This window comes from Podarcis filfolensis (genome assembly GCF_964270895.1).
Source record: "Podarcis filfolensis genome assembly, chromosome: Z".
Taxonomy (NCBI): Eukaryota; Metazoa; Chordata; class Lepidosauria; order Squamata; family Lacertidae; genus Podarcis; species Podarcis filfolensis.
This window is the reverse complement of record NC_139617.1, coordinates 46,135,530-46,161,352: the sequence shown is the minus strand read 5'-3', so window position 1 is coordinate 46,161,352 and position 25,823 is coordinate 46,135,530. Positions and strand designations below refer to the sequence as shown.

Here is a 25,823-nt window from a genome sequence, read left to right as displayed (position 1 = left end):
CTTTACAGAAAGGGGAGGTGTGTTTTTGGCTTCTCCAGGACCAGCTTACAGGGACCGCAGTGCTTCATTGCCTCTCCCAAAGGGTCATGTGGTATTGGGAAACCCTGAATTGGCTCGTTAGCAGTTATCTGATGACATGCCAGAGATTGCCTTCTATCTTTAGCTTACAAATTATGACCCCTTCTATCTCTCTTCTTTTACAACTGTCACATGTCTGTCTGCAGATTAGATCCACCTTGGAAGTCTCAAAGGTCACCGCAGATGGTGACCGGCTGTCCTTATTAAGTTTAGGTTAGGAGGGGTATTAAATTATATGAAGGCCTAAGTTTAGTAATAAGGGGGACAGGGAAGGGGAGGAAGGAGCATTTCAAATTATGTCTAGCGTAATTCTCAGGGGAGTCGTTTCTTATACAATATGAAACGTTTATTACTTTAATACAGAACATATTTATCAGCAGCCTAATTATTAAAAATGCAGTATGATAACCCATTCCTCTATTTTTTCTAATTTTTCATGGTCTTGCAAGTGGAGCTAGGTATTGACAGGCTCTGTTTCTTGGCACTCTAGCCTAGTAGACTGGTGTTTAATGCAGGCACCAGCGACTCATAGCCTTGTGCTGTGTGGAGATCAGCAGGCAGCCCAGTTGAGCCATTGTGAGGAGCCAGCTGGTCTTTGCTGGGTGCTTTTCGACATATGTAATCTCACTTAACAAATTTCCTGCTCTCTATGCAAAACAGGTGATAGCAAAGCAGGTATTGACCCAGCCATTTAGTTGCTGTGTCTGGTTTGCTTACCTGCCTATCTGGGCAAGGCTCAAGGTGCTGTTTCCTGCTAAAAGGAATGTTAAGGATGAAGTTTCCTTATTTATTAACAACATGACTTTGCCATCTCTTAATCTCTTCTGTAAATATACACTTTGCTTCTAAAATCCAGTTTCCCCCAGTATCTTGCACAAGTGCATAACTGCAGGGTGACCAAATCAGTTCATGCTTGCCTCAGAGCTGCTTTTTGACATTTCTATTCAGCTTGTGTGTGTATTTGGTGGTCAGTCATTATTTCTAGTAGCTGGTGTGGTTTAACTTCCTTGCTTCCCTGTTCAGAGGCAAAGTATGATGACATCTCTCTACCCAGTGCCTAGCAAGGAGCTTTTACAGAAGAACTAGCGCTCTCTCTCTCTCTCTCTCTCTCTCCTCACTTCTCTCAAGCCCATGACATTGATCTTGCATCTTAAGACAAGGTGTAGCCTAGCGGTGTTTGGGGAAAACACACACACTGTCTCTCAAAAAACCAGCACAACTGGTATCAAACATATTTGGTTAAATTTAAGAGCTCCTGGCAGTGGGGAGTGGACTGCTGTGCTCCAGTTCTGCTTTTAGGGTTTCCATAGGCATGTAGTTGGCCACTGTGAGAACAGGATGCTATATGAGCCATTGGCCTGATGCAGTAGGGCTCTGGATTCTTAGTTTTTACAGTATGTGTGAGGCTGTTCAAAAACAGGTGTGCTATGTATTCTCCCTGCTCCTGTTCCCTAGCCACAGCTATATAAAAAGGCTACAAAATGAAGTCCAAACAGAGATCATTTTGTGCAGGGGTTCCGTTCCCAGCCCCCATCTGCGTCGATTGGGCATGTATAAGTGCACCCTGCCCTGTTATGTCCCTTGTTCTGCCCTCTTCTGTGTCCAAAAGGATCCACAGGTCTGCAATTGTATGTCCATTGGGCGTGCCTAAAATGGTCACCACCTGTAATGTTGTTTTTATGTCTTTTCATACAGAAAATCGTTAAAGCTGGAGATAAGGACCTAGATGGGCAGCTGGACTTTGAGGAGTTCGTTCACTATCTCCAAGACCATGAAAAGAAACTGAGACTGGTTTTCAAGAGCTTAGACAAAAAGAATGATGGTATGCACATTTTGGTTTATTTATTGGGAGCGAAGGGATTCTGTTGCAGATTGTCTGGCAGCTTTGTTTTGTTCATAAAGCTTAGAGCTTACTTGTCATCTTTACAGGCTGCATTGATGCCCAGGAGATCGTGCAGTCCCTTCGGGATCTGGGAGTCAAGATCTCTGAACAGCAGGCTGAGAGAATTCTCAAGAGGTAAGTGTTGCAGCTGGCTCTAGTGTTTTCACTCTGGCGACCATGGTGTAAGGTGTTAGCTTTGTCTCCCTTCTCTTGCTTTATATCTCCCCCCTTATAAAACCTCTGAAGCAACTCTGCAGCATTTCGTCCATAGCAAAGCATGCTAGAGCAGCAAATGGTGCTAGAATAGCAATCACAGGTGAAGATCCACTGACATCTTTTGCTGGAACAGTAGGGACAGATGGAGGCCAGAATGCATAAGAGCATGTGACATCAAAAGTAAGCAGAATGCTGATTCATGAGAGAGCAGCTTTCCTTCTTGGAAAGGCTTCTTCATACTTGCCAGGAATTGATTTACGGTGCTAACATTCCGTCCTGTAAGATAGACAAGTAGCATGTAGGCCAAGCGGGAACTTGCTTAATAGCTGCTAAGCAAGAGGTATGAATGATTTTTGCCAGCATTCTGGAATTGCTGTCCTTGTAGTAGTATAATGCTTTTCTGCAGATTAGATAATCTTAAATTAAGGTATAAATTGAGGTATATGTTCCAGTGCTCGCTGCTTTAATACGTGCATGCAACTTAACATACTGAAATGCTTTCAGCTGCATGCGTGTTGCACTAACTTTTAACATTTGTCCCTTTCTTGCTCTTTGTATTCTCCCCTCTGCTTCCCTGTCTGTCAGAATAAGAACGGGACACTTCTGGGGTCCTGTCACCTAGTAAGTACCAAAGTGTATATTCTTCTCTGGCTCCTATTCCTTTTGGTACCAGTTTTTCTCCCCACCCGCAATGAAGTTGGTAATGTGTAGCAGATTTTTAGTGAGCCTGGTGGTGATGGAGGGTGAGTGCACAGGCAGATACACACCAGTATATCTCATAAAAACATAAAAACATAAAAATTTCAGTATCGATATCAACAAATTACACAGCTAATCAATATAAAGCACTTCTAAAACAGCAGAAAAATATGCAGAATAAGGGGTAACTATTAAAAGCACAGCACATATTTTTGTTTCCAGAAGGTAACTGCAAGCAAGCCAAAAGGGCTAAGGTTGAATTGATGCTTAAGAGTAGGAGCTATGTTAAAATGAGCACTTCTATGCCTCATGCTTGGGAATCTTTTATCAATTAGTAAGACTGATTAATTGGTAAGGATGGAAAAACACTTAAGTTCAAAACTTCTTCCTCCTGCTGCCCCAAGGTAGAATCTACTCACACATTTGCCTTCCACAGATGAAGCCACACTGTACAGACCATAACCAGGCAGCAAGGACACAAATTGCAGATGACTTATGGGAGTGCACACACAGTTACACATGCCACTCACTAGTTAATCTGACTCTTTTTATGACTACACACATTAACCAATCTAGACTCTTCCTATGGAATAACTTATGTCCATCCTGTACAGCCTTATATATTTAGTTTTGGAGGACCCAGTGAAAGGAAGAGGGTGTGGGGAGAGGCAATAGAGAAGCCATCTTAACCCCACACAGAACACAATTTGTTCCTCATGAGCTGTCCTGTGATCCCAGGAAAGATTTTTGCCCTCATGACTTTTTGAAAATTACTCTTCCAAGAATTTTACGCTATCTGATACATAAAGCTCTTAAAATTGTGCTTGCATGTTCTTTAGTCCTCTTCTGCAAATATTTATGTTTTGTGTGGTTGGTGTGGAGCTAAAGAGTTGATACGCCAGACCTCCTCCTCTTGGCTCATTTTACCTTCCCAATTGATTCTTGCAGCATGGATAAAAATGGAACAATGACAATAGATTGGAATGAATGGCGTGACTATCACCTGTTGCACCCTGTGGAGAACATTCCTGAGATTATCCTGTACTGGAAGCACTCAACGGTAAGAAATTAAGATCCTTCATGCACAACGTATGTGAAACTCATGGTTGCATTTGTGAGGGTCCCGCTCCATGCTCTTGACTCCTATCAGCAGTCTCCATCAAAAGCTAGCTGCCTTCTCGCTCTGGTTGCTTTCTGCTTTTTTATGTGCCTTCTGGCCTTGTTCTTAAAATTTCTGGCACAGGTGAAAGTGAATGTTCTCAGGGAGTGGGAAGGCAGGTAAGCTGCTTGACTTGTACCCAAGGTATGCAAACAACTGGGTCCTGCTAGTTTGCAACCTGCCAGCTCTGGAAAGTGATACGAATGCTCTTTGATTAAATTTGGCTTTTATTGCTGCGTAATGAGATCAAACTAGGCTGTGAACTCCAGAAGAACTCTAGATCTTTCCCCCTGTTCTGTTCCTCTTGGCCAGTCATTTTGAACACCAGCAGATTGCAAGGCTGGCAGGTGGCCCATTTTTGGAACTACAACTATGGTATATTTTCTGAAATACCCTCTAATGAATTTTATTAGCTGCAGCCACATGCAGGAGAGAACAAAACTGCTGCAGATACAGATAAAGCAGGTGCAGGTGTTGAAATAGTAAACTAGTGCTAATTGCTTCCATGCTTAAATTGTTTAATCTAGGTGCATGATGAACAGATCTCTGAGGAAGTCCTCATGCACACCTAGTACAGCTGAAGAAAAATGTTTTACTCATGCTATGCTTTGTTGCTTTGCAGATTTTTGATGTAGGAGAGAACCTGACAGTGCCAGATGAGTTCACAGTGGAAGAGAGGCAGACTGGAATGTGGTGGCGACACCTAGTTGCAGGTGGAGGGGCAGGGGCAGTGTCAAGAACATGCACTGCTCCCTTGGACCGCTTGAAAGTTCTCATGCAGGTAAGGGTGGAAGCTCGGCAGAAGGGTCTTTGTTGTCCTGGCTCCATCAACTTTTCCTCTTAGTTCAAGGATATAGGTAGAATACAGTCTTGCAAGACAGACTTTTCCTCCAGAAACAAGAGAGCTGTAAGATATGGTGATGTCATTCTGACACCCAGAGGGAAGCCACTCTCAGCAGTTTCTGTGAGCCCTGCTTTTCTACATATGACCTGCACTTCTGGTTCCCTCCAGAATTTATACTTGTAGTTTTTTGGAAGTTGGGCAGGTCAGGTCAGCAACAGCACAGTCCTTGGACTGCGCAGCCTTGGCAGAACACGCAATCCCTTAAAACTAGTCCTGACAGCTCTAGCTGGAAATGAGGTAACCTGTGACTTGCTGGCAGCTCTTCCTGTTCTGGGTTCAAAGGGCAGAGAAACGCAGCTGTCATTGGAAGTACCTTGTGAAATGGGGAATTTGGACTTTGCATAGGAGTCACCGGACTGACCCATGCCTCCCTTTCGTCATCAATTCCATTTCCCACTGCTTCCCTTTTCCCTTCTTGCTAATATTGGACTATAGATAACTGATGTTGAATGAAAGTGTCCCTTTTCCTGCTACACTTGTGAGGCAAGCTAGTTTAAAACTTGTATGTAGATAAGAAAAGCTTTTTTGCCCAAGCAGGAAAACTGAAAATGGGCCTGGATCCAACCAGAAATGTCTTTCTCCTTTTCAGGTCCATGCTTCTCGCAGTAACAACATGTGCATCGTTGGAGGCTTTACCCAGATGATCAGAGAGGGTGGCACAAGGTCACTTTGGCGAGGGAATGGCATCAATGTTTTGAAAATTGCTCCAGAGTCTGCCATCAAGTTCATGGCCTATGAACAGGTAAAATCATCAGACGGACCCAAGGCAATGCAAGTGAGATGGTGCTGCTGCTGTTCAGCTAACATCCCAATGTTGAGGCTAACAAGGGAATAAGAAGCAGGTGTGAATTGTGCAGACTGCTGTATCAAATGACAGAATTCTTTTATCTCTATAGATCAAGCGATTCATTGGCACTGACCAGGAGGTGCTGAGGATTCATGAGAGGCTGGTAGCAGGTTCATTGGCAGGAGCCATTGCACAGAGCAGCATCTACCCAATGGAGGTGAGTTCCTGAATTTCGCCTTTGGCAGCTGATGTTCTCCTTTTCTTTTGCGTACAACAGACTGCTTTCAAATGTTTTAGATGGAACTCTTCCCACAGTAGTGACTTCATTGGTGACATGCCCATCAGAGATACTAGCACTTCACTAGCAATGTGGTCTATTGCAGTGTTCTTCAGCCATGGTTCCTCAGATGATGTTGGGACTGCAACATTGGCAAAACTGGCTGGGAATGATGGGAGCTGTAATTAAGCAATGCCTGAGGACCCAAGGTTTAAGAACACATAATTTACTAGTTATCTTTCTTTGACTTGGTTCAGGAAAAGTTTGTATTTGCCTGCCTGTTCTATACAGGCTTTCCTGATGCATCTGTTCTTCTCATGGGCTAGGTTCTGAAGACACGGATGGCCCTGCGCAAAACAGGGCAGTACTCAGGGATGCTGCACTGTGCCAAGAACATCCTCACCAAAGAAGGAATGGGTGCTTTCTACAAAGGCTACATCCCCAATATGCTGGGGATCATTCCCTATGCAGGAATTGACCTGGCTGTATATGAGGTAAGAGGCTTGGCAGCTGCTTTGTGGGAGAGGAAGTTGCAGCCTTTCTCAACCTGTGGGTCCCCAGATGTTGTTGAACTACAACTCCCATCACCCCTAGCTAACAAGGCCAGAGCTCAGGGATGATGGGAGTTGTAGTTCAACAACATCTGGGGACCCACAGGCTGAGAACTGCTGTCCTAAAGGAATGTGCTAAGGAAGGCTAGAGTCCTGACACCAATCTGCTAAATTCCAGTGACATTTCCCACCTGTGCTCTAGTCTAGGATTTGAAGCATGGATATTCAAAGTTGTAGTATTACTCTCCCTAAAGGTAAAGGTAAAGGGACCCCTGACCATTAGGTCCAGTCGTGGACGACTCTGGGGTTGCGGCGCTCATCTCGCTTTATTGGCCAAGGGAGCTGGCGTACAGCTTCTGGGTCATGTGGCCAGCATGACTAAGCCGCTTCTGGCGAACCAGAGCAGCACACGGAAACGCTGTTTACCTTCCCGCAGGAGCGGTACCTATTTATCTACTTGCACTTTGATGTGCTTTCGAACTGCTAGGTTGGCAGGAGCTGGGACTGAGCAATGGGAGCTCACCCCATCACGGGGATTCGAACCGCCGACCTTCTGATTGGCAAGTCCTAGGCTCTGTGGTTTAACCCAAAGTGCCACCCGCATCCCTTATTACTCTCCCTACTCCACCTCAAATCCCATACTATAGATTCGTAAGCGTCCTACTGATGCTTGACTTGCTTTGTGAACAATTTATTTTTTCCTCCTAGACATTGAAAAACAGCTGGCTGCAACATTATGCTGTGAACAGTGCCGATCCAGGGGTGTTCGTTCTGTTGGCCTGTGGTACCATCTCTAGCACCTGTGGACAACTGGCCAGTTATCCTCTTGCCCTTGTACGCACACGAATGCAAGCTCAGGGTAAGAGCATTTGAGAGGCCCTTGGATGTAACCTAAGATGCAGAAAGTCTGTTGCTGCTCAGCACCTGGTTTTTAGAAATATATACAATCTCTGAACCCAAAGGTTCTACTTAGCCACAATAACTAAGTAAACAATAGACATTATTCTCCATGTTTTTGTCTAAGTCTCTCTTGAAAGTCACCTGAAATAATTTTAAATGTTCAACACATCTTTGAACAGTGAATCCCATAAACAAATTCTGTAGAAGTATTTAATTTTATTTGCCCTGAATCTAATCCTAATTTAACTTGGTGATCCTAAGCTTCTAGTATATGTGTGTCTGGTGGTGGGGAATTTTTTTGTCTTCCTGCTCCCCGCCCCCAACTCAACAGTAGGCAAAGCTTTATAGGTTTATAATGTTGCTAGCATATCTAAGTGCAAACACCTCTTGTTTCTTTGCGCTGGGCTGATCTTGGCGTCTGTCTCAGGCTGGCACATAGCCAAGTAGTTACAGAGACATAATCGCAGGCTGTTAAACACCACACAGCAAGTTAAATGTGTGTCTGGTATGCAGTGCCCCTCAGGAATTGAGCTGTGACTAGTAGAGGTTTTCCCATTCACTTTTATTGAAAGAAAGCTTTGGTACATTAGTCCCTCAAGGCACTGCAGACAATGCACAAAATAAGCCTCTCTTCTCCACAACACAATACAAGCTTTGCTAATCCCTTGTTTTACTACCCTGACTGCCAAGCTGTGCTCTAGCTTTAGGAAAGTTGAACCGAACCTGTGCTTTTCCCTTTCCCAGCCCCAAATACTAGAGGGGCTGGATGAGGATCATTCTTCCAGGTGTTCTCTCCATCTTACCAGATGAATGAATGAATCTTTATTTGTGTCAGCCATTGGCCATAGCAATAAAATAACAATATGATATACAGAGAATAGAAATAAAAAAGTCAGTTATATAAAATACATTTTAGGGTTTTGAATCAATAGATAGTGGATCTTATTCTGATTGCCCCAGCTAAAAACCTTGCAACCTTTGCTGTCACCTGCTCATCTTGCCCTAGTTTGCCCTTCTGTTGCTTACATTTCCCACTTTTTCTGGACCTAGGAGAATTGGGGCGGGGGCGGGTAATGTCTCTTAGAATTATCCTTCCTCCTGCGGGGCACTCAACCACCATTCTGCCTTTTGAGTGTGTGGGAACTTATTGCACGTTCCTGCTCCCCTCCTTCCAGGAAGGGGTCAGCATGGGAGGCAGGGAGGCAGCACGAGCTTGCTGGTGTGAGGACATAAGCAGGAGGAAATCAAGTGGTACTTGCCTGTCCCCCTCCCTGTCACTACCCTCTGATTCTTTCTTTCTCTCTCCCTCGGCCATGACCCCCACAACCCTCTGGGCCCTTCCCTGAGATTTTTCTGCCCCCATCCTAGACTCTGCCAGCCCCTGACATGCTGTATTGTGCAGTCCACAGTCCATGTGACCCAGGCTCTTGACGATTGTCCAATGGCTTCTCTTTCAGCTTCAGTCGAAGGAGCGCCACAGGTAACAATGAGGAGTCTCTTCAAGCATATCCTGAAGACAGAGGGAGCCTTTGGCCTCTACAGGGGCTTGGCTCCCAACTTCATGAAGGTGATCCCAGCAGTGAGCATTAGCTACGTGGTCTACGAGAACCTGAAGATGACTCTGGGCGTGCAGTCGCGGTGACCAGGTGGTGCCTGGACCCTTGAACTTTTTCAACAAAATCTTGGGGCTCTGACCCCCAGGGTGTGCCACCATTTCATTCTGTGAATGTGTTGACTGACACTAAGCTGATCAAACTAAGCTGTGAAAATCCCAGATGGTGTGTGTTGGGGAATGAGGAGGTATTGGGCCTTTTTACTGTGTTGCTATCAAAAGCTCTATATGTGTTTTAAACAATCGTTTGGCAGTTCTTCCCATGTTCAAGGGACCAACTGGGAATTGAAGGAAAGTTTCTTGAGCTGTCAGTGGTGGCCTGGCTTTTAGCCCTCTTTAGAGTCTTTTGCGCAAGCTCACAGCTGGAGAATGTATCATCTTCCAACTTGCTTGAAAGAGCTTTTTTCTGTTGAGTTGTAAACTCTTCTTAGCCATGGTTTTGATTCTGCAAACGACCTGCCTTGGGTAGGAATGGCTGCTGGGCCAAAATACTTCGCTGTTTACATGTTTTCTTTTGGATAGAAGCAATTCATTTTTCTACTTCAAAATTCTGACGCTGCAGTGTAAAATTAAAACCAAGGCTTCAGGGTGCAAAGCCAGTCCCTGCTGAGTCTGAGTGTTACTTTCAGGTTAGCCAGACAGAGTTTAAAATATTTTATTTTTATTATAGTTTCTGTGTTCCTGTAAAACTGCTGGCAAAATGCACTTTATAACAAAAGCAGCAGCTGCAGTCTAGAGTCTGCATGTCTGTGTTTGCATGCTGGAGTAGCTGAGAGGACCTGGCACGTGCAGTTCTGCACATTTTGAATGGCCTGACCAAGTAACTGGGGAGCTGTGTTGCCACTGGTCCAGTCTCTGCATCTGAGCTCACTGCAGCATGGTAGGGGCTGTGGAGAGGCCACTTCCCAGTTAGCGTTTTGCATGGTGCTTCAGATACAGTTCTGCCAAGTGCTATAGGTAGCAAATTATTCTTGAAACTTCAAGCCTTGGATTGCTTCATTCATCCATAGAACTTTATAGGTTGATGCTAGAGTCTGAATTAGGTTAGGGTGGGCTGGTGGACTTGAACTTTGGACAAGGAAGAAATTTTGCTATGGGGAACACACCAGGTTAACTGACAAAGGTGAAAATGGTAGCCTTCATTATGTTATTAGAAGGGAGTGGGGAGATGCTTGCTTCCACCCACCCACTTCCACCAGGTGCTTATCATAGGGCGAAGGGAAGGTGGTGGCTGCCATATCTCTGACTTCACTGTTTCAAGGGTTCATTGAGTTTGTCCACTAAGACTTATTGGAGCCCAGGGGATCCTTGACTTGGGGACCAGCATCACATTCCATTTTTGTTGTTGTTTTGCTGCTTTCAAAGCATATTTATTTTGTATTTATTTAAAGACAAAAGACGAAACTGTCACACTATTTTTGTAGACATGTTTAAATATAGTTACTTTGTCCTTGGTATTCTGTATTTTTGTACAGGTCTCATATTTATGTTCTTAAAAACGTTTTGCACATTTTCAGTATCGTCTAATAAAAGAATCATTGCAAATTGGACCCCCTCAGAGGTCCTTAGTGCTCCATTTCCTTTTCGTGTTGCCTGCCCTGCATCTGGGTTGACTGAGAGCCTCAGTCGAGAAAAAATCCTTTTGTGGGGAAAAGCCTTAGGAGAGTGGTGGGTGGTGGGGAATGAAAGGCCCTTGTTTGGGGGTCTGCCTTACTGTGGCATCACCTCATCATTAGTGACTTTATTTTTATGGGTGTTGGACGAACCACAAACTAGATGGGTTTTTTTATTTAAATGGTTAATAATGAAAAGGGCTGATTGGACTTGGGAGAGAGAAAAATAAATCTCAGGGAGAGAAAAATCACAAATGCCCATTTTTCTGATGTGCGGAAGGAAGTTGGAGCTGAGCTGTTGCTGTTTTCTGTGCTGGCAGATCTGCCTGCCTGCTGCTCCTCCTCCGGGGGCAGGAAAGTGCACTGTGAAGAAGCAGTTATCCCTGAAGGCTGCAGCGGTTCAGAGGGCCCTGTTGCTGCTGCTGCTCTGTACACAGAAAGCCTTGTGCAGCAGAGAGCAGCTTCCTCTCCCCCAGTTCTCTTTGGGCCTTAAGTTGGGTCTGTCCACTGCTGCTTTGGGGGAAACTGCCTGTCTGCCTTGAGTTCATATCTCAGTCGTGTGTTTCCCCCACCCCTTTTGTGAGTCACTCCACCCTTGGGAGACCTCCCCCTTACCTTTGGTGGCCTGAGGAGATTTCAGCACATACAAATCAATGCAATATGAACTGTCTTTGTAGCTGTAACCTTAATATATGAAGGGCAAAACTAACAAAACAAGAAGCCTGTGATGGTAGGGGACAGGCAAGGACCGCCTCTCGCCATATGAACCAACCCGTACGCTGCAATCATCATCTGAGGCCCTACTTTGTGTGCCTCTTCCATGAAAGGTCCAGAGGGTGGCAACGTAAGAACGGGCCTTTTCTGTGTTGGCTCCCCACTTGTGGAATGCTCTCCCCAGGGAGCCTCGTCTGGCGCCTTCATTATATATCTTTAGAAACCAGGCAAAAACGTTCCTGAATAACCAGGCCTTTGGCTGATGAACATTTTATGGCCTTTTAAATGTGTTTGTGGGAGGGGGGGTATTTGTTTTTGTTTTATTAAGTCTTTTGTGTTTTCTTTTTATGTTGTGAACCGCTCTGTGATCTTTGGATGAAGGGCGGTATACAAATTTAATAATTATTAATAACAATAACAATAATAAAGGTTTATCAAAGATGCTGGTGGCTTCCTTGTTTTGTGTTGAGTTGGGAGTCTGTGGGTTCAAGGTGTGTGCGCATGCATCCTTCACCCAAACAAATACATAAAGCGAGTTTGCATTGACCCACGCTTGATTACAATAAAAGCTTCAGTCATTGATAAGTTGCACGTTGTGACTTGAATACCCTTCAGTTGTCTTCTGTGACTTTCTAAAGCGTCAGCCCTGGCTTGAGGCCCATATTTCTGGCATAGAGCTGCACTTCTTAAGGGCACATGGAAGAAAGTTGCCTACAAAAATCATTTGGGCAAGGAAATGGACACATCACACTGCTCCTGTTCACTGGGTACAGTTGAATGAGGTTTGGGATTTGATTGTCATGGGTAGCCTAATTAGTTGCATATGGGAGAGAAAAATCAAAACTCATCTTGGTTGGTGCCATCCTAGCTGTTACCTCGTCTGCTCGGTCAGCCAGCAAGAGTGTGTGTGCTGATTGCCTGTGGTGGTCTGTTTGAGATGGTTCTCCAGAGGTCATTTGTTGGGACAACCCCACCAGCAGTGGGAGAGGAAAAAGGTTTTAACATGACCATCTTTCTTCCACTATTTCCTATTTCATCATCATCATCAATCTTTATTACGGTCTGGAGATCCAACAAATCGTTACAAAGCAATTCACAATTAAGACAGCCTACCTCCAGGTTAAACAAGCATTTTGTTCAGACTTAAAGATAGGGATCATTGGTTCTTGCAACCACCGATAAAAACTTTGCCACTGCTAATGTTCTAACGTTTGTCCTGTCTTCCAATAGGAACCTCACATAGCGAGCCTCTGATTTTCCTGGGAAAGGTACCAGCAAGGGTAGTATCAGTTCAGCCCTGGCTTGCTCATATTTCGCACAGTGCAGCAAAATATGTTTTATAGAATCAATGTCTTGAGCACACGAGCAAAGTCTGTCCTGGTATTTCCTATTTGCTTAACTACTGGATGTGGTGGAGATGCACCTTGCATTGTGTTTGTTGCAAACCACTGCTTGGGGCAGTGAAAAGAAACAGACATTGTAAATTATAATCTGGAGCAAAAGGGGATTAGATAAGCTGGTGGGCACCCTAGTAGATCTCTCTGGCCCTGGAGGCCTGCAGGTACCACATTACTGAGGCATGGATAACTGGCCAGATCCTCTCTCCCACTTGGCTACTTGGCTCCCTGGTATACTCTAGATCTTGGGGCAAGGAAACAGGCTGGAAGATGGCTTGAACACAAGTGAAGGAAAGTTCTGGTCAAGTGCAATCAAACACTGGTGAGGGCAGCTCTTCAAGCCTACCTCATTACGTCATCTGACAGAGCTCTTTGGGTAGTGCAGACAGCCCCTTACAGTCTGGTCCAAAGGAGGTGGTGGAACCAACAGTAGCTCACTATGATTTGTTTGCAAAGCATTGTGAGGTTGAGAATGCTCACATCCACAGAGATCGTGACGTGTCCCCGACCAGAGATACTACCCCACCCCAATACCCCATACATCACTTCTCCAAATACAGTACAGTCATACCTCGGGTTACAGATGCTTCGGATTGTGCTCTGCTCCGAACCCGGAAGTACTGGAACGGGTTACTTCCAGGTTTCGGTGCTTTCACATGCACAGAAGTGCCAAATTGCGACCCATGCAGATGCGCGGTTCGCGAACGCTGCAGGTTGCAAACGTTCCTCCCGCACAGATCATGTTCGCAACCCAAGCATCCACTGTATCGACAAATCTATGTGGCCAGCTTCAAATCCACTTAACAGTTACCTCATGCAACCCACATTTTACCAGTTTTCTCACAAGAATATCATATGCTACATCCACAGTATTGCCCTGACCCACCAAGTTTGTAACTCCATCAAAAAAAAGAAAAAAAGAAATTCATCTGGCATGACTTATTTTTTAGAAACCCATGATAGGTCTTAGTAATCACAGCATCCTTTTCTAAGTGCTCACAGGTTTTAGGACCGTTTCTGGTATCTGTCAAACCAGTCAGTAGTTACCTGGGTCTTCTCTCCCCCCTCCCTTTTTTGGAAGATGCGGACATTTGCAAAACTAGAATAACAGGGGGAGCGTAAAACGACAATAACATAGGGAGAAATGGCACCCACAAGCCGAAGAACATGAGAACTCAGGCCAAAGTCCAGCATCCTGTTCTCACACTGGCCAACCAGATGACCGAAGCAGGACCTGAGCGCAACAGCTCTAGGAAACAGTAAACTAGAAGCTTGTATTCTGCTTTGTCCCGCTGCACTCATAGACCAGCTGTATTGCTGCACCCCCCTCCCTTTCCTGTCTAGCCATGACACCAAGCAATTAGCCCCCAAATAGCAAGTCTCCAAGATTGAGCACCAAAGTTATTGTAGGGCTGGAGCACCATCTGCTGTTCAACCCAGCATTTTGCTGATTTCCAAAAGAGCCTCTGCTGTTATACTGGCTGCAGCAAAATGACAGACAGCTTAAAAGCCGAGACTGCTTCCAGGTCTGAAGTAAAAGCATAAAGAATGGACAGGTCCTTGCCCGCAAGGAGCTTACAACCTAAAACATTTAGGGAGTGATAAAGTATTTTATGTTCTAGACTAGCCACATTTCATTTTGGGCAGCCTTCTAAAGGCCACTATCCATGGTGGGCAGAACCAGAGGTAAAAATGGGAAGAGCAAGAAACATAAATTTTAACTTTGCATAGTAGGCTAGTTGCTACCTGCACTCACATACAGGTCTCATCATCTGGATGAACAAGAGGCATGTTCTAGCCAGGCAAATGCCCCCAGGGTGTGAGGTGGTCCAGTGAGCAGATAGGTGAACATTTGGAGGGCCAGTCAGAAATGCCTGGAGGGCCGCATTTGGTCTCATGTAGCACTGTTCTAATTTCTGGACTAGCTTTTGCCAACCCAGTTCTCTCCAGATGACTACAGCCCTAGCCCACACATTATAGCCCAAACAGCTGGAGGGTGCCAGGTTGGTAAAGGCTAGTCTGGGTGGCAAGAGGTGAACTTTGGGGTAACTAAACATGGCTGGAGGAGACTCTTGAGAGTCCCATGGACTGCAAGAAGATCAAACCTCTCCATTCTTAAGGAAATCAGCCCTGAGTGCTCACTGGAAGGACAGATCGTGAAGCTGAGGCTCCAAGACTTTGGCCACCTCATGAGAAGAGAAGACTCCCTGGAAAAGACCCTGATGTTGGGAAAGATGGAGGCCACAAGGAGAAGGGGACGACAGAGGACGAGATGGTTGGACAGTGTTCTCGAAGCTACGAACATGAGTTTGGCCAAGCTGTGAGAGGCAGTGGAAGACAGGAGTGCCTGGCGTGCTCTGGTCCATGGGGTCACGAAAAGTCGGACACGACTAAACGACTAAACAACAACAAAAACAAACATGGCCAGTGGCCACCACAAATGACAGCTAAACTTGGTTCCCATTCAAAAGTGGCTGCACCACCTACCTTAAAAAGGTAAAGGGACCCCTGACCATTAGGTCCAGTCATGGCCGACTCTGGGGTTGCGGCGCTCATCTTGCTTTACTGGCCGAGGGAGCTGGCGTTTGTCCGCAAACAGCTTCCGGGTCATGTGGCCAGCATGACTAAGCTGCTTCTGGAGAACCAGAGCAGCGCATGGAAACGCCGTTTACCTTCCTGCCAGAGTGGTACCTATTTATCTACTTGCACTTTGACGTGCTTTTGAACTGCTAGGTGGGCAGGAGCTGGGACTGAACAATGGGAGCTCACCCTGTCACGCGGTCAAACCGCTGACCTTCTGATTGGCAAGTCCTAGGCTCTGTGGTTTAACCCACAGCGCCACCCGCGTCCCTACCACCTACCTTACCAGAGGGCATAATCTGAACCAATGGGATCCAATAACAAGAAGAAAGGGGCTTCTGATTTACCATTAGGAAGAAATTCTGTTTACCACCCCTGCCAAAAACAGAGGCCAAGGAGAAATTGTGAGAGCAAAAACTGTGGTCGCATACTGTCTACCTCAAAAAAATCAACAATGCCACAATCCCAGAGTATTGAGTGTCCTTCAGTCTTGAGTCCCCATATGGTGTTGGACTACAATCCCCATCTTGCCCAGCTAGTTTAGTCAATGGTCAGGGATGATGGCAATTGTAGTTCTATGACATTGGCTGGCCCAAGGTTGGAGCACAGTCCTAGTGGGCTTTTTTATTACTCAGACAGCATATGCACACATTGTACAGGAGAGGGAGCCCTTTACATAGACTTGTTCAGCTGTACTGATCCACTAGTCTGCCTCTGAATATACTGGAGGAGTGAGTGAGACAAGCAACAGAAAAGGGTTATGAACCTCAAACCCAGCTTCTTGATGCCAATGTGGGAAGGAGAATAGTGGACTAAATGAATTTCCACTTGATCTAGTCTGGTTGCTCTTATAGTTAAAGGACCCCCCCCCCCCCAGTTTTAGATAAAATATTGTTTATTCCTGATTTGTTGATTCCCCCCCCTAACTTGTGATCATGCCTCTTTGCTTCAAGAACCCAAGCAAACCCTGATTTCCTGAAGCAGCAATATTTTGCATACTACACAACTGTCAGACAAACAAAGTGTTTTCACTCCACTCTTCAACCAATAAAAGGCTTCCAGTGTGACTTACAAAGCTAAGACAGATCATAATCAGTAATAAAACCTTAAACGTTTAAGGGTTAACTCTCTCTTTTCCACTCACCTCACCATTGTACAAAGTCAAGTAGAAACCTGAACATGGTTTCATGTTCATGTCTAGCCCTGTTCTGATTATACTTCCATGGTCTAGAAAGTGCATCAAAGGGAATGAGAAAATAGCAGTTATTTAGGACCCAGGGATTCCTAACTCCTGGTGACGAAATAAGTAGTCCACCACAGCTCTAACTTAACTTGTTCACTAAAAATGCTGGAACATAGGAGCATCCCGGCTGGAAGTTGGACGTTGACAAGAAGCCAGGGTCCCTCAGTCCCAACGGATGGAGGTGGCTGAGCCTGGGTACCTGATAAAGTGCAGGTCTTGCTCAGTGTGACATTTGGTGCTGCCTTCAACCTGGGCAGGCTGGCCCTGCCTTCACTGGCCCTGCTTTGCACCCAAAGTGTTTTTGCCTGGCTGGAATGTGTCCTTGGACTCTGATGGTGCCTCTTGCTTGCCCTGGCAGAGGATACAGAAGGATGTCCAAGTGCGTGTAGAAAGTTGCCTACCTGCACAAAAACAAAATTGGCATTAGTTGCTCAACTACTTTTGCCTCTTGCCCCACTCACCATTTGCATGTGGCCTTTGAAGAAGCAGAAGAGTTTAGATTTGATATCCCACTTTATCACTACTCTAAGGAGTCTCAAAGCGGCTAACATTCTCCTTTCCCTTCCTCCCCCAGAACAAACACTCTGTGAAGTGAGTGAGGCTGAGAGACTTCAGAGAAGTGTGACTAGCCCAGGGTCACCCAGCAGCTGCTTGTGGAAGAGCGGGGAAGCGAACCTGGTTCACCAGATTACAAGTCCACCGCTCTTAACCACCACACCACACTAGCTTCTGAGAAGTTACTCAGAAGAAAATGTAGCCCTCAGGCTGAGAAAGGTTCCCCTACATGTGGACAACTTAAGCAATGGACCATAGCTGAGTAGTAGAGCACATACTTTGCTTCCAGAAGGTCCCGTTCAATCCCGGACATCTCCAGGTAGAAAGAATACGTGGTAGCAGGTGATGGGAGAAACCTATTTCTCTTTGAGATCTTGAGCAGCTGTCAGTCACAGTAACTGGGCTTGCTGGACAAATATTTGGTTAGATGGTTGGGCAGATTCTGATGGTCCTTAACTGAAGTAGAAAGGTTGTGGCCTCCCAAATAATAGTGGAGCTCCTAGCTTGAGTTTCATGGTTATTTTACCAGAGGAAAGCTTCCAGTATAAATACAGAGGCAATTATGAAAATAACATTCAAAGGTGCATTATAGGAGGGGAAAAAGGCTTGCAAAGATGTGTATATTTGTCAAGACTTCATACAAAAACTCGCACTAAAATGCTGATGAATTTTTACAATGACCATGAAATGTTACATGCATGTCAATAACTAAATTTAAGTTTGGAAGAAATGAAAAACTGAGAGAACCAGTCCCCACCCCCAAAATAAATATTTGTCCTGGACTGTTTTTCTTAGCCCACTGTTAGTCCTGTTTAGTATACCTTTTCCCTTCCTTTGTTTTGTAATTACTTTTGGACTTTAATGTCTTTTTAAATTGTGCCATTTTTATAAGGAGCACCCTGAGAGCACAAAGTTGCCTGTGTAAATAGCATCATTACAGAAGATTGCCGTGATTCTCTGCCAGTTCTTGAGCGTTAGAGATTAGCCAGGGTTTTCTTTTCCAAGCCTGTTAAATTCAATCAGTTAAAAATCTGGGCAGGAAGCCAAGTGATGGGGCATTATTTCTGTTTTTGCACTGCAGTGAAGGTGATTATTTGGCCTGTTTCTGTTACACGTCAATAGTCAAATGGGATTTTCTCTCTAGAGCTCCCTTCTGTCCAAGTACATAGAAGGTCGCAGCTTCAATCCTTTTCATCTCTAGATAGGGATGGGGATGTGCCCTGTCTGAAACCCTGGAGAAGCGCTGCCAGTCAGGATGGACAATATTGACCGAGTTAGACCAAGGATCTGACTCAGTGCACGGGAGCTTCCAAGGATCCTAAGATCTCAAAATCTGGTTGAAACCGGATTAGCATCAAGCACCAGTTTGTTCTGCTCCGTGCTGACACCCCTCCACTGGCAAGCACTCTTTAAGATGCTGCCTTGCAGGGTTGGTAAACATGTATAGCCTGTTACTCAGAAGCACAACCCTGGCCTCTATGCGCTTGTCAGACTCCACTGAGGTCTTTCTGTTGCCCTCTCGAGTCTCTTGGTGGGACTATCGTGCTTTGGCCAAAATTTCAGTGCCTACTGCCTCAGTTTGATATACACTGAAGCTCTTTCATAAGAAGTTCACCTGAGGGAAATCTATGCTCTTCAGAGCCAAATATTTGCACACAAGCTCCTCCATACTCCGCAAGGCTTGTAACCCATGAAACAGGCCATCTTCTGTGATTCTGGTAAGCACAGATTTACGATGAGTTTGGCAGCTGCCTGAAAATGTGGATCCCAAGGTTTTTGTTTTCAAAATAAGAATCAAGTTCCTAGTCCTTGGCATTGCGGCACTGCATCTGGCATCATGAAGCCAGCAGCTGTAAACTGCTACTCAACCATCTAGGGGCGCAGGTGGTGCTGTGGTCTAAACCACTGAACCTCTTGGGTTTGCCGATCAGAAGGTTGGCAGTTCGAACCCACGTGACGGAGTGAGCTCCCGTTGCTCTGTCCCAGCTTCGGCCAACCTAGCAGTTCAAAAGCATGCCAGTGGAAGTAGATAAATAGGTACTGCTGTGGCAGGAAGGTACATGGCATTTCTTTGTGCACTGGCTTGCTTCATGGTGTCCCGTTGCGGTTTAGTCCTGCTGGCCACATGACCCGGAAAGCTGTCTGTGGACAAACGCCGGCTCCCCCGGCCTGAAAGCGAGATGAGCGCCGCAACCCCATAGTCACCTTTGACCGGATGTAACCATCCAGGGGTCCTTTACCTTTACCTGTATTCTAACACCACTTGAAATTCAAATGAGCAAAATATGGCCAGCTGTTGTACAAATACACTCATCCTTCCCATTTACATCTGGGAGTGCCCCCTGTCTGTCAGCTTCCTCCTCCTTGGAGTAGGGGTGTTGCCCCTTGTAAAACTCAGCAGGGAGGAGGACGAGAAAGGCAACGACACAAAACTAGGATTAGTTGGATATGTCTGTCACTTGCTCTGGCTCCACCTAGGGCTGGTCTCCCTGCCTCCTGGCTTACCAGTCTCCATGGGGACTAGCTACCACTGTGTGAAAGAGAAAAAGTTATAGGCAGCTGCTGCAAACCCTGTTCATGCATTCCTTGTGTGTAAGGCATCTCTCTGTTGATGGTGGAGCAGTCACATGTTTTGCGCCTCCCCCTTCCTGCCAGCTGAGGCTAATGGGTGTCTCAAACATCTGGAGGGCACCAGGTTGGTGAAGGCTGCTTAAGGACATAGGACTTGCCCTCTGGATCAAGGACCAAAAGCTCCTTAGTCCCAACATGCTTTGCAAAAAGCCCAGCAACCATTGGGGGTAAGGTGGTCAGCCAGGATTTGGCTAGTGATTTACCACTAGATGAAAGCCTGACCTTTTGATAAGTGATTATTATGGGAAGATTTGCTCTGGGTTTCCCCACCCCCACCTTTCATCCAGTTTTTGTTTATAATCCCCAAATTATTCCTCCAGGGACCCAGCAGCATCTTCAGATGAATGTCAATCTGGGTTCTTTGCAAGCTTTAACCCCCCCCCCTACCCATATACCCCAGACATTACTGGTGCCATGATGAAGACATTTCTATTTGCAAATAAAATAATCTAGTGACCTAATTTCCTTCCGAAGGATCATGATATTTATGCACTGTGACGTAAATCCCACCAGCACTAGAAAAGAAAAAAGGAACCTCGGGGGTCTGAATTGCTACTATTTTGAAAGATCCAGAGTTTCTTTTGAGGAGCTATTAATCATCTTGCATATGGTTTTAAAGCCACCCGTGTATTCAGATTCAAACATAAACAAACAGGTGGTTTCATGAACCAATTATATGAGGCCCAACTGAGTTGTCAGCAAGAAGGCTGATCCATCATGCTTGCCTGCATGAGGTCCACATGGCAAGAATTTAGACAATGACTTCAAGTTCCATGAATGTCAGAGCTTTTTCCTGGCACCCAATGAGCACAGCGTATAGCAAGGAAGGGGGACCCACGGACTTCCAGAGATTCTGTGGCACTCCAACTCCCATGGGTCCCAGCCAGCACAGCCAGTGGTCAGGGATGATGGGAGTTTTAGTCCGATTACATCTGGGGTGTCACAACTTCCCCATCCATGCTGTGGATGGCAGAGGACATCCCGCACACAGATTCTTCCACCACTGCCAGCAGTTTCCAGAAGTAACATGTAAGTTTATTAGAATGCTGTGCATGCCATTTTTTAATGAGATCTGTATTTTTTCAATTGCATCAAAGCTTCTATTCCTAATGAGAACAAGAGGCAACATCTTCTTCTGGACAAATGAGGCACGGGGGCGCCAGGGGAATGCTTGATTTGCCACATGGCATTCACTTGCAAGTGTGGCATGTGACAGCCATGTTCCTGGCCTCAGAGTCCAAAAATACACAGGGCTCAAATGGTGATTTTTTCCCTATCCTCCTCACAGCCAATTCTTGCAGAAGGAGGCCAGCCAAAATGCCACCTGAGCCCTATGTACAGTGGTACCTTGGGTTAAGAACTTAATTCGTTCCAGAGGTCTGTTCTTAACCTGAAACTGTTCTTAACCTGAGGTACTGTAGCACCCTGCTTGTGGTTAACGCTTAGCTGGAATGAAATATTCAACGCAGCAATAGAGAAATTAAAATAATAATTTATTTGTCAGACAAATAAATGTGAGGCACAGTGGTATATGGTTACCAAGCTCTGGCCTGGCCTCCTGCCATTATGGCCAGCACTTATATTCCCTCAGCTCAGCCCCCTTGCTCCTCCTTTGGCTGCCTCTGTCCAATCAGCCTGGTTAAAATTCCTATTGGTTGTTTGCTAGAACCAATCATAAAAGATACACCCATTTCCTATTACCTTTTATGGGAGACAAAGAGCTATATTTCCTTCTATTTATAATTGGCAAACAAATAGCCATTGACCTCTACAAGGCACCTTAATTACCAGATAACCTTTTGCCCTAGACTAGGCGCCTTAACTAACATTTCATCTTTTGCCCTATTGCCCTATTCACTCCAAAACAGATGGTGGCTAATTTTATCTGAACAGATCTTTTGTTCATCTTCCCACACATTATCAATGAAAGAGCTCCTTCTTTGGAGGTCATGGTGTTTTTCTGCCTGGCAGGGGTCTGGACTCAATGGCCTTCGTGGTCTATTCCAACTTCTTCTATGATTCTATGATTCTTACTTTCTAAATCCTTTGCATAATTACATTTAAGCCAATATATTTCATACATAACATATATAGATTTTTAGAAGCAAAGATCTTGTCTTAAGTAAAAAGGAACTTAGTAAAAGCTAAGTTCTCTAAGTTCCCTAAATTCTCTGAAGCTTCAAAGCAGCTTCAGAGAGAGAGAGGCCTCTTCCCTAGCCAGCTGCTGTTTGTATTAGCTCTTGCCCTTTTAACCTTAGGAAGATGTGGCTCAAGTTTAATGGGAGGCACAATAATTAATTGTGTTTTTGCAACCTTGATTGTATTCTATCATTTGTATGGTCAGTGTGACCTTTTGCTCCCAGCCTGTTTTATGACCGCAATAAACCAAAGGGGCCTCTGACAAAGACCTTGCCTGCTGGTTCCCTTTCTCGAAAGAAACATTTGTGAATTTAAGCTCATTTTTAGAATACAGGAATCTGATCAAAATATAAGCCTTGATTAAAATGCAGGCTATGATCAGATGCCTCAGTACCACTTTAGCTAATGGGGCCTCCCACTGCTGCCGTGCTGCCTCATCCTGAGATAAAGTTCTTAACCCGAGGTACTATTTCTGGGTTAGCGGAGTCTGTAACCTGAAGCGTCTATAACCTGAGGTACCACTGTATATGGCAGACACTCCATAACTTGGGGGCCACCATAGAAAAGGCTATTTCTTTCATAGCCAGCAAGCAAATTATCTTTACTGGAAGGCCTACACACAAGACATCTGAAGAAGGTCTCAGAGCCTGGGCCTATTCGTATGGATGTACACAGGGAAAGCTAGTCACTAGGAGAAGGTGCAGCAGAGCCCCTATGATTATTCTTTCTGCACCCTAAACTCCAAAGCTAGAGCACAGCAGTCATGCGCCCCATAGAATCGTACTCATAATTTTCCTATCGTTCAGAGACTTTTCTGTCCATTTCATTCAGTAACAGCAGAACTGGATGCCAGAATTGTACACCAGACATGCCTTATGTTCTGGACAGAGGACAGACACAAAGAGCTTTTATGCGAGTGTCACAATTGCCGATGTAGGTGCATTTCTTCCCATCAGTGAGGGGCACTGTGTGGTTCTCTCTCTCTCTTTTCGCTCTTTTTCAGACTTTGTACACATTTTATGTTATAAAGAGTGCACGCTTGTACTTAGGTGTATGGTTGACAGCTAAGAACATAAATATTTTTAAAGGTAATTATACAATTTCTTCGAGAGAAATAAAGAAAAATTTAGAGATTTGGGGAAGGATGAAATTATCACTATGGGGAAGGATATCAGTAATAAAAATGAAATTTTTATTGATAAAAATTGCCAAGCATGTTATACCCATGATCAGCAGCACAGGGCACTTCAAAGAATGGCAAAAAGATATTTCTAGAGTTATCTGGCAGGGGGAGAAACCAAGAATAAAATATAAATTAATAACAGATTCTCCTTGCCAGGCTTAAAATTATATTATGAGGTGTCCTGTCTCTGTTGGCTGCAGGAATAGGTAACATTGGAAAATTTAGATATTTTAGATTTGGAAGGGCATGATAATAGATTTGGTTGGCATGCATATTTATGGTATGAAAAAACAAAAGTACATAAAGGTTTTCTGAACCATTTAGTAAGAAGATTGTTTTTTTATGTTGTGGGAGAAATATAATAAATAACAATATAAAAATATAATAAATAGAACAGAAAACACCATGGTGGCTCTCTCCATTAGAAGCGATATCCTTGAAAAAAATAAAATATTTAATATTTAAAAATTAAATATGAGAAGCAATTGGGTGACATATAGAGAACTGTTAACTGAAGTAGAACATCAGTTGAAATTGAAGGATTTTGAAGAAAGAAGGGATTTATTAACTGATTGGCTACAATTTCATCAATTAAACAATATTTTCAAGATAGACAAAAAGAGAGGTTTTAGTTATGAGACCTCAAGATTTGAAAAAGATTTGTTAGAAAATAATATAAAATTATTGTCGAAAATGTATAAATTGCTTTTGAAATGGCATACAAAGGTTGAACAGGTTAAATCTGGGAGAGGGATTTGGGACACAATATCCAACTTTCAGATTGCGAAAGGTTATGGAAAACTGATTTGAAATTATTGGCGTGTTGTATGCTAAAAGAAAACTATATGAAAATGATGTACTGATGGTATTTGATTCCCAATAAGTTAGCAAAAAATGTATAAGTCAGGTACAAATATCTGTTGGAAATGAAAAGAAAAAGAAGGCACCTTTTATCATATGTGGTGGTCTTGTAAGGTAATAAAAGCTTTCTGGGAGATGATATATAATGAGATGAAAAAAATGTTCAAATTAACTTTTGTAAAAAAACACACCAGACGCTTTTTTATTAGGAATTATAGGTGCTGATATTCCAAGGGAGTAGAAAAGACTTTTTATGTATGCGACGACAGTCGCACAGATGCTATTAGCCCAGCAAAACTGACCGGAAAGCTCAGGAACCAAGAAGACCAAAACTTTAACAAAGAATGGGAAAAATTTATAATTTATCTTGGAGACCACTGTAAGCAGATGAAAACGTTAGCAGGATTGCAATAACACTTGTAATGTAGCAAATACTATGGAGACAGTAGAATAGAGTTATATAAAATATAGATTATTGGAAAAGATGCAGCAGAAAGGGTTTAATAATAGGACCCATGAGGAGAGGTGGGAAATCCAGAGATTCGAAGGAATCTGTAAATGTGTATGTGTATGGTTGTATTGTTAAAATTTTATGTTTGTAAAATCAAATAAAAATTATTTCAAAAAGAGAGAGAGTGCAAGCGAGAAGCACGTGAGCTACTGATTCAATACTGCCATCTCCACATGGAAATAACCGTTTTTCCAGTGGAATTTTTTTGAAATTGACCCTCAAGTACAGCTGAAGGCAGTATATTTAATCTTGCGTACAGTAAGTGAAAGCAAGTCTGTATTTTGGAATTGTTAAATTTTGCAAATAGTGCGCCAACGTGTCAAAATGACTAGGTGGGAAAAAAATTATACAATGGACAAAATTTCGTTTTCGTGGCCAAATTATTCTGTCGCTCAATATCGTATAGGAGCTGTCTAATTAAATTATTTGCTTTACTGAAGTCCAGTGTTAATAACTGTTGTGATGATAAACCGAAAGTAAAGCTTTCGGTTGACAATTTTGGTCTAAGCGCTCTCATGCAGTGGCGTAGCGTGGGGGGTGCAGGGGGGGCCGGCCGCACCGGGCGCAACATCTGGGGGTTAGGGCAAATCCACGGGTTAGGGGGCGCAAATCCACGGGTTAGGGGGCGCAAATTATTTGCCTTGCCCCGGGTGCTGACAACCCACGCTACGCCACTGCTCTCATGACATTCTTGCGATACTAAGGGTAGTAGACCAGTGGGTTTTAAATTTAGCCGGAGCCAATAATTAAATGTCCTGCACCAAATCTGTAATTCAACAATGGGGAGATTAGCCTTGCAAGCGCAATGAAGCATTTGGAACACAGGATGGAACAGGAAAAAATTGCCTTAGGAACTTAGATTGAACAGCTTCTGTAGATCCAAGGTGAGTGCCTGTCCAAGTCTGAGCCCTATATAATAACTGCTTCATCACTTGCATGTGGCCCCTGAAAGGTTGCTCACAAGAGAATATGGCCCTCAGGCTGAAAAATGTTCCCTACCCCAGCTTTGCTGCCATTGTGTCCCTCTAAGCAGCCGCCTTCCAACACCTGCTTTCTGTGCTGTCTTGGCAAAGGAGGCTCATGAGACTGTGTGTTTGCTGAGATAATGTCTACATTGGGCCAGAGTGCAGGGCTAGATGGATGCTTGGTCTGACTTAGCAAGTTCTTATTTTAGAAACCCAGCACCAGGCTGCCTCTCTTGAACCTCCCTCCAAGGTCAACAGTGCTTGTGAGCTGGCATTGATGAGGCACAATTTCTTTTGCCCAAGCAAACCTGAAATGTTGCTCGAAGTGGAGCAACCAGGTTAACCCAAGCGTGTTTCTTTATTTCC

The 25,823-nt window shown here is 44.4% G+C and overlaps 1 protein-coding gene across 6 annotated transcripts in view; it reads left to right on the top strand.

The window, feature by feature from the left end:
* SLC25A25 (solute carrier family 25 member 25) overlaps nt 1–11,835 on the top strand; it is a 39,828-nt gene extending 27,993 nt beyond the window's left edge. For 3 of the 6 annotated variants that reach the window (XM_083597344.1, XM_083597346.1, XM_083597347.1), the window contains exons 2-11: nt 1,774–1,900; nt 2,008–2,095; nt 2,762–2,797; nt 3,824–3,935; nt 4,657–4,815; nt 5,528–5,680; nt 5,835–5,942; nt 6,329–6,496; nt 7,262–7,412; nt 8,911–11,835. In XM_083597344.1, coding sequence (XP_083453470.1) covers nt 1,774–1,900; nt 2,008–2,095; nt 2,762–2,797; nt 3,824–3,935; nt 4,657–4,815; nt 5,528–5,680; nt 5,835–5,942; nt 6,329–6,496; nt 7,262–7,412; nt 8,911–9,095 — 1,287 coding nt within the window. In that variant the 3' untranslated portion in view covers nt 9,096–11,835. The remainder of the gene's footprint in view (nt 1–1,773; nt 1,901–2,007; nt 2,096–2,761; nt 2,798–3,823; nt 3,936–4,656; nt 4,816–5,527; nt 5,681–5,834; nt 5,943–6,328; nt 6,497–7,261; nt 7,413–8,910) is intronic. The other 3 variants (XM_083597345.1, XM_083597349.1, XM_083597348.1) reach the window with 1 other exon arrangement.
* The last annotated feature ends 13,988 nt before the right edge of the window (nt 11,836–25,823 follow it).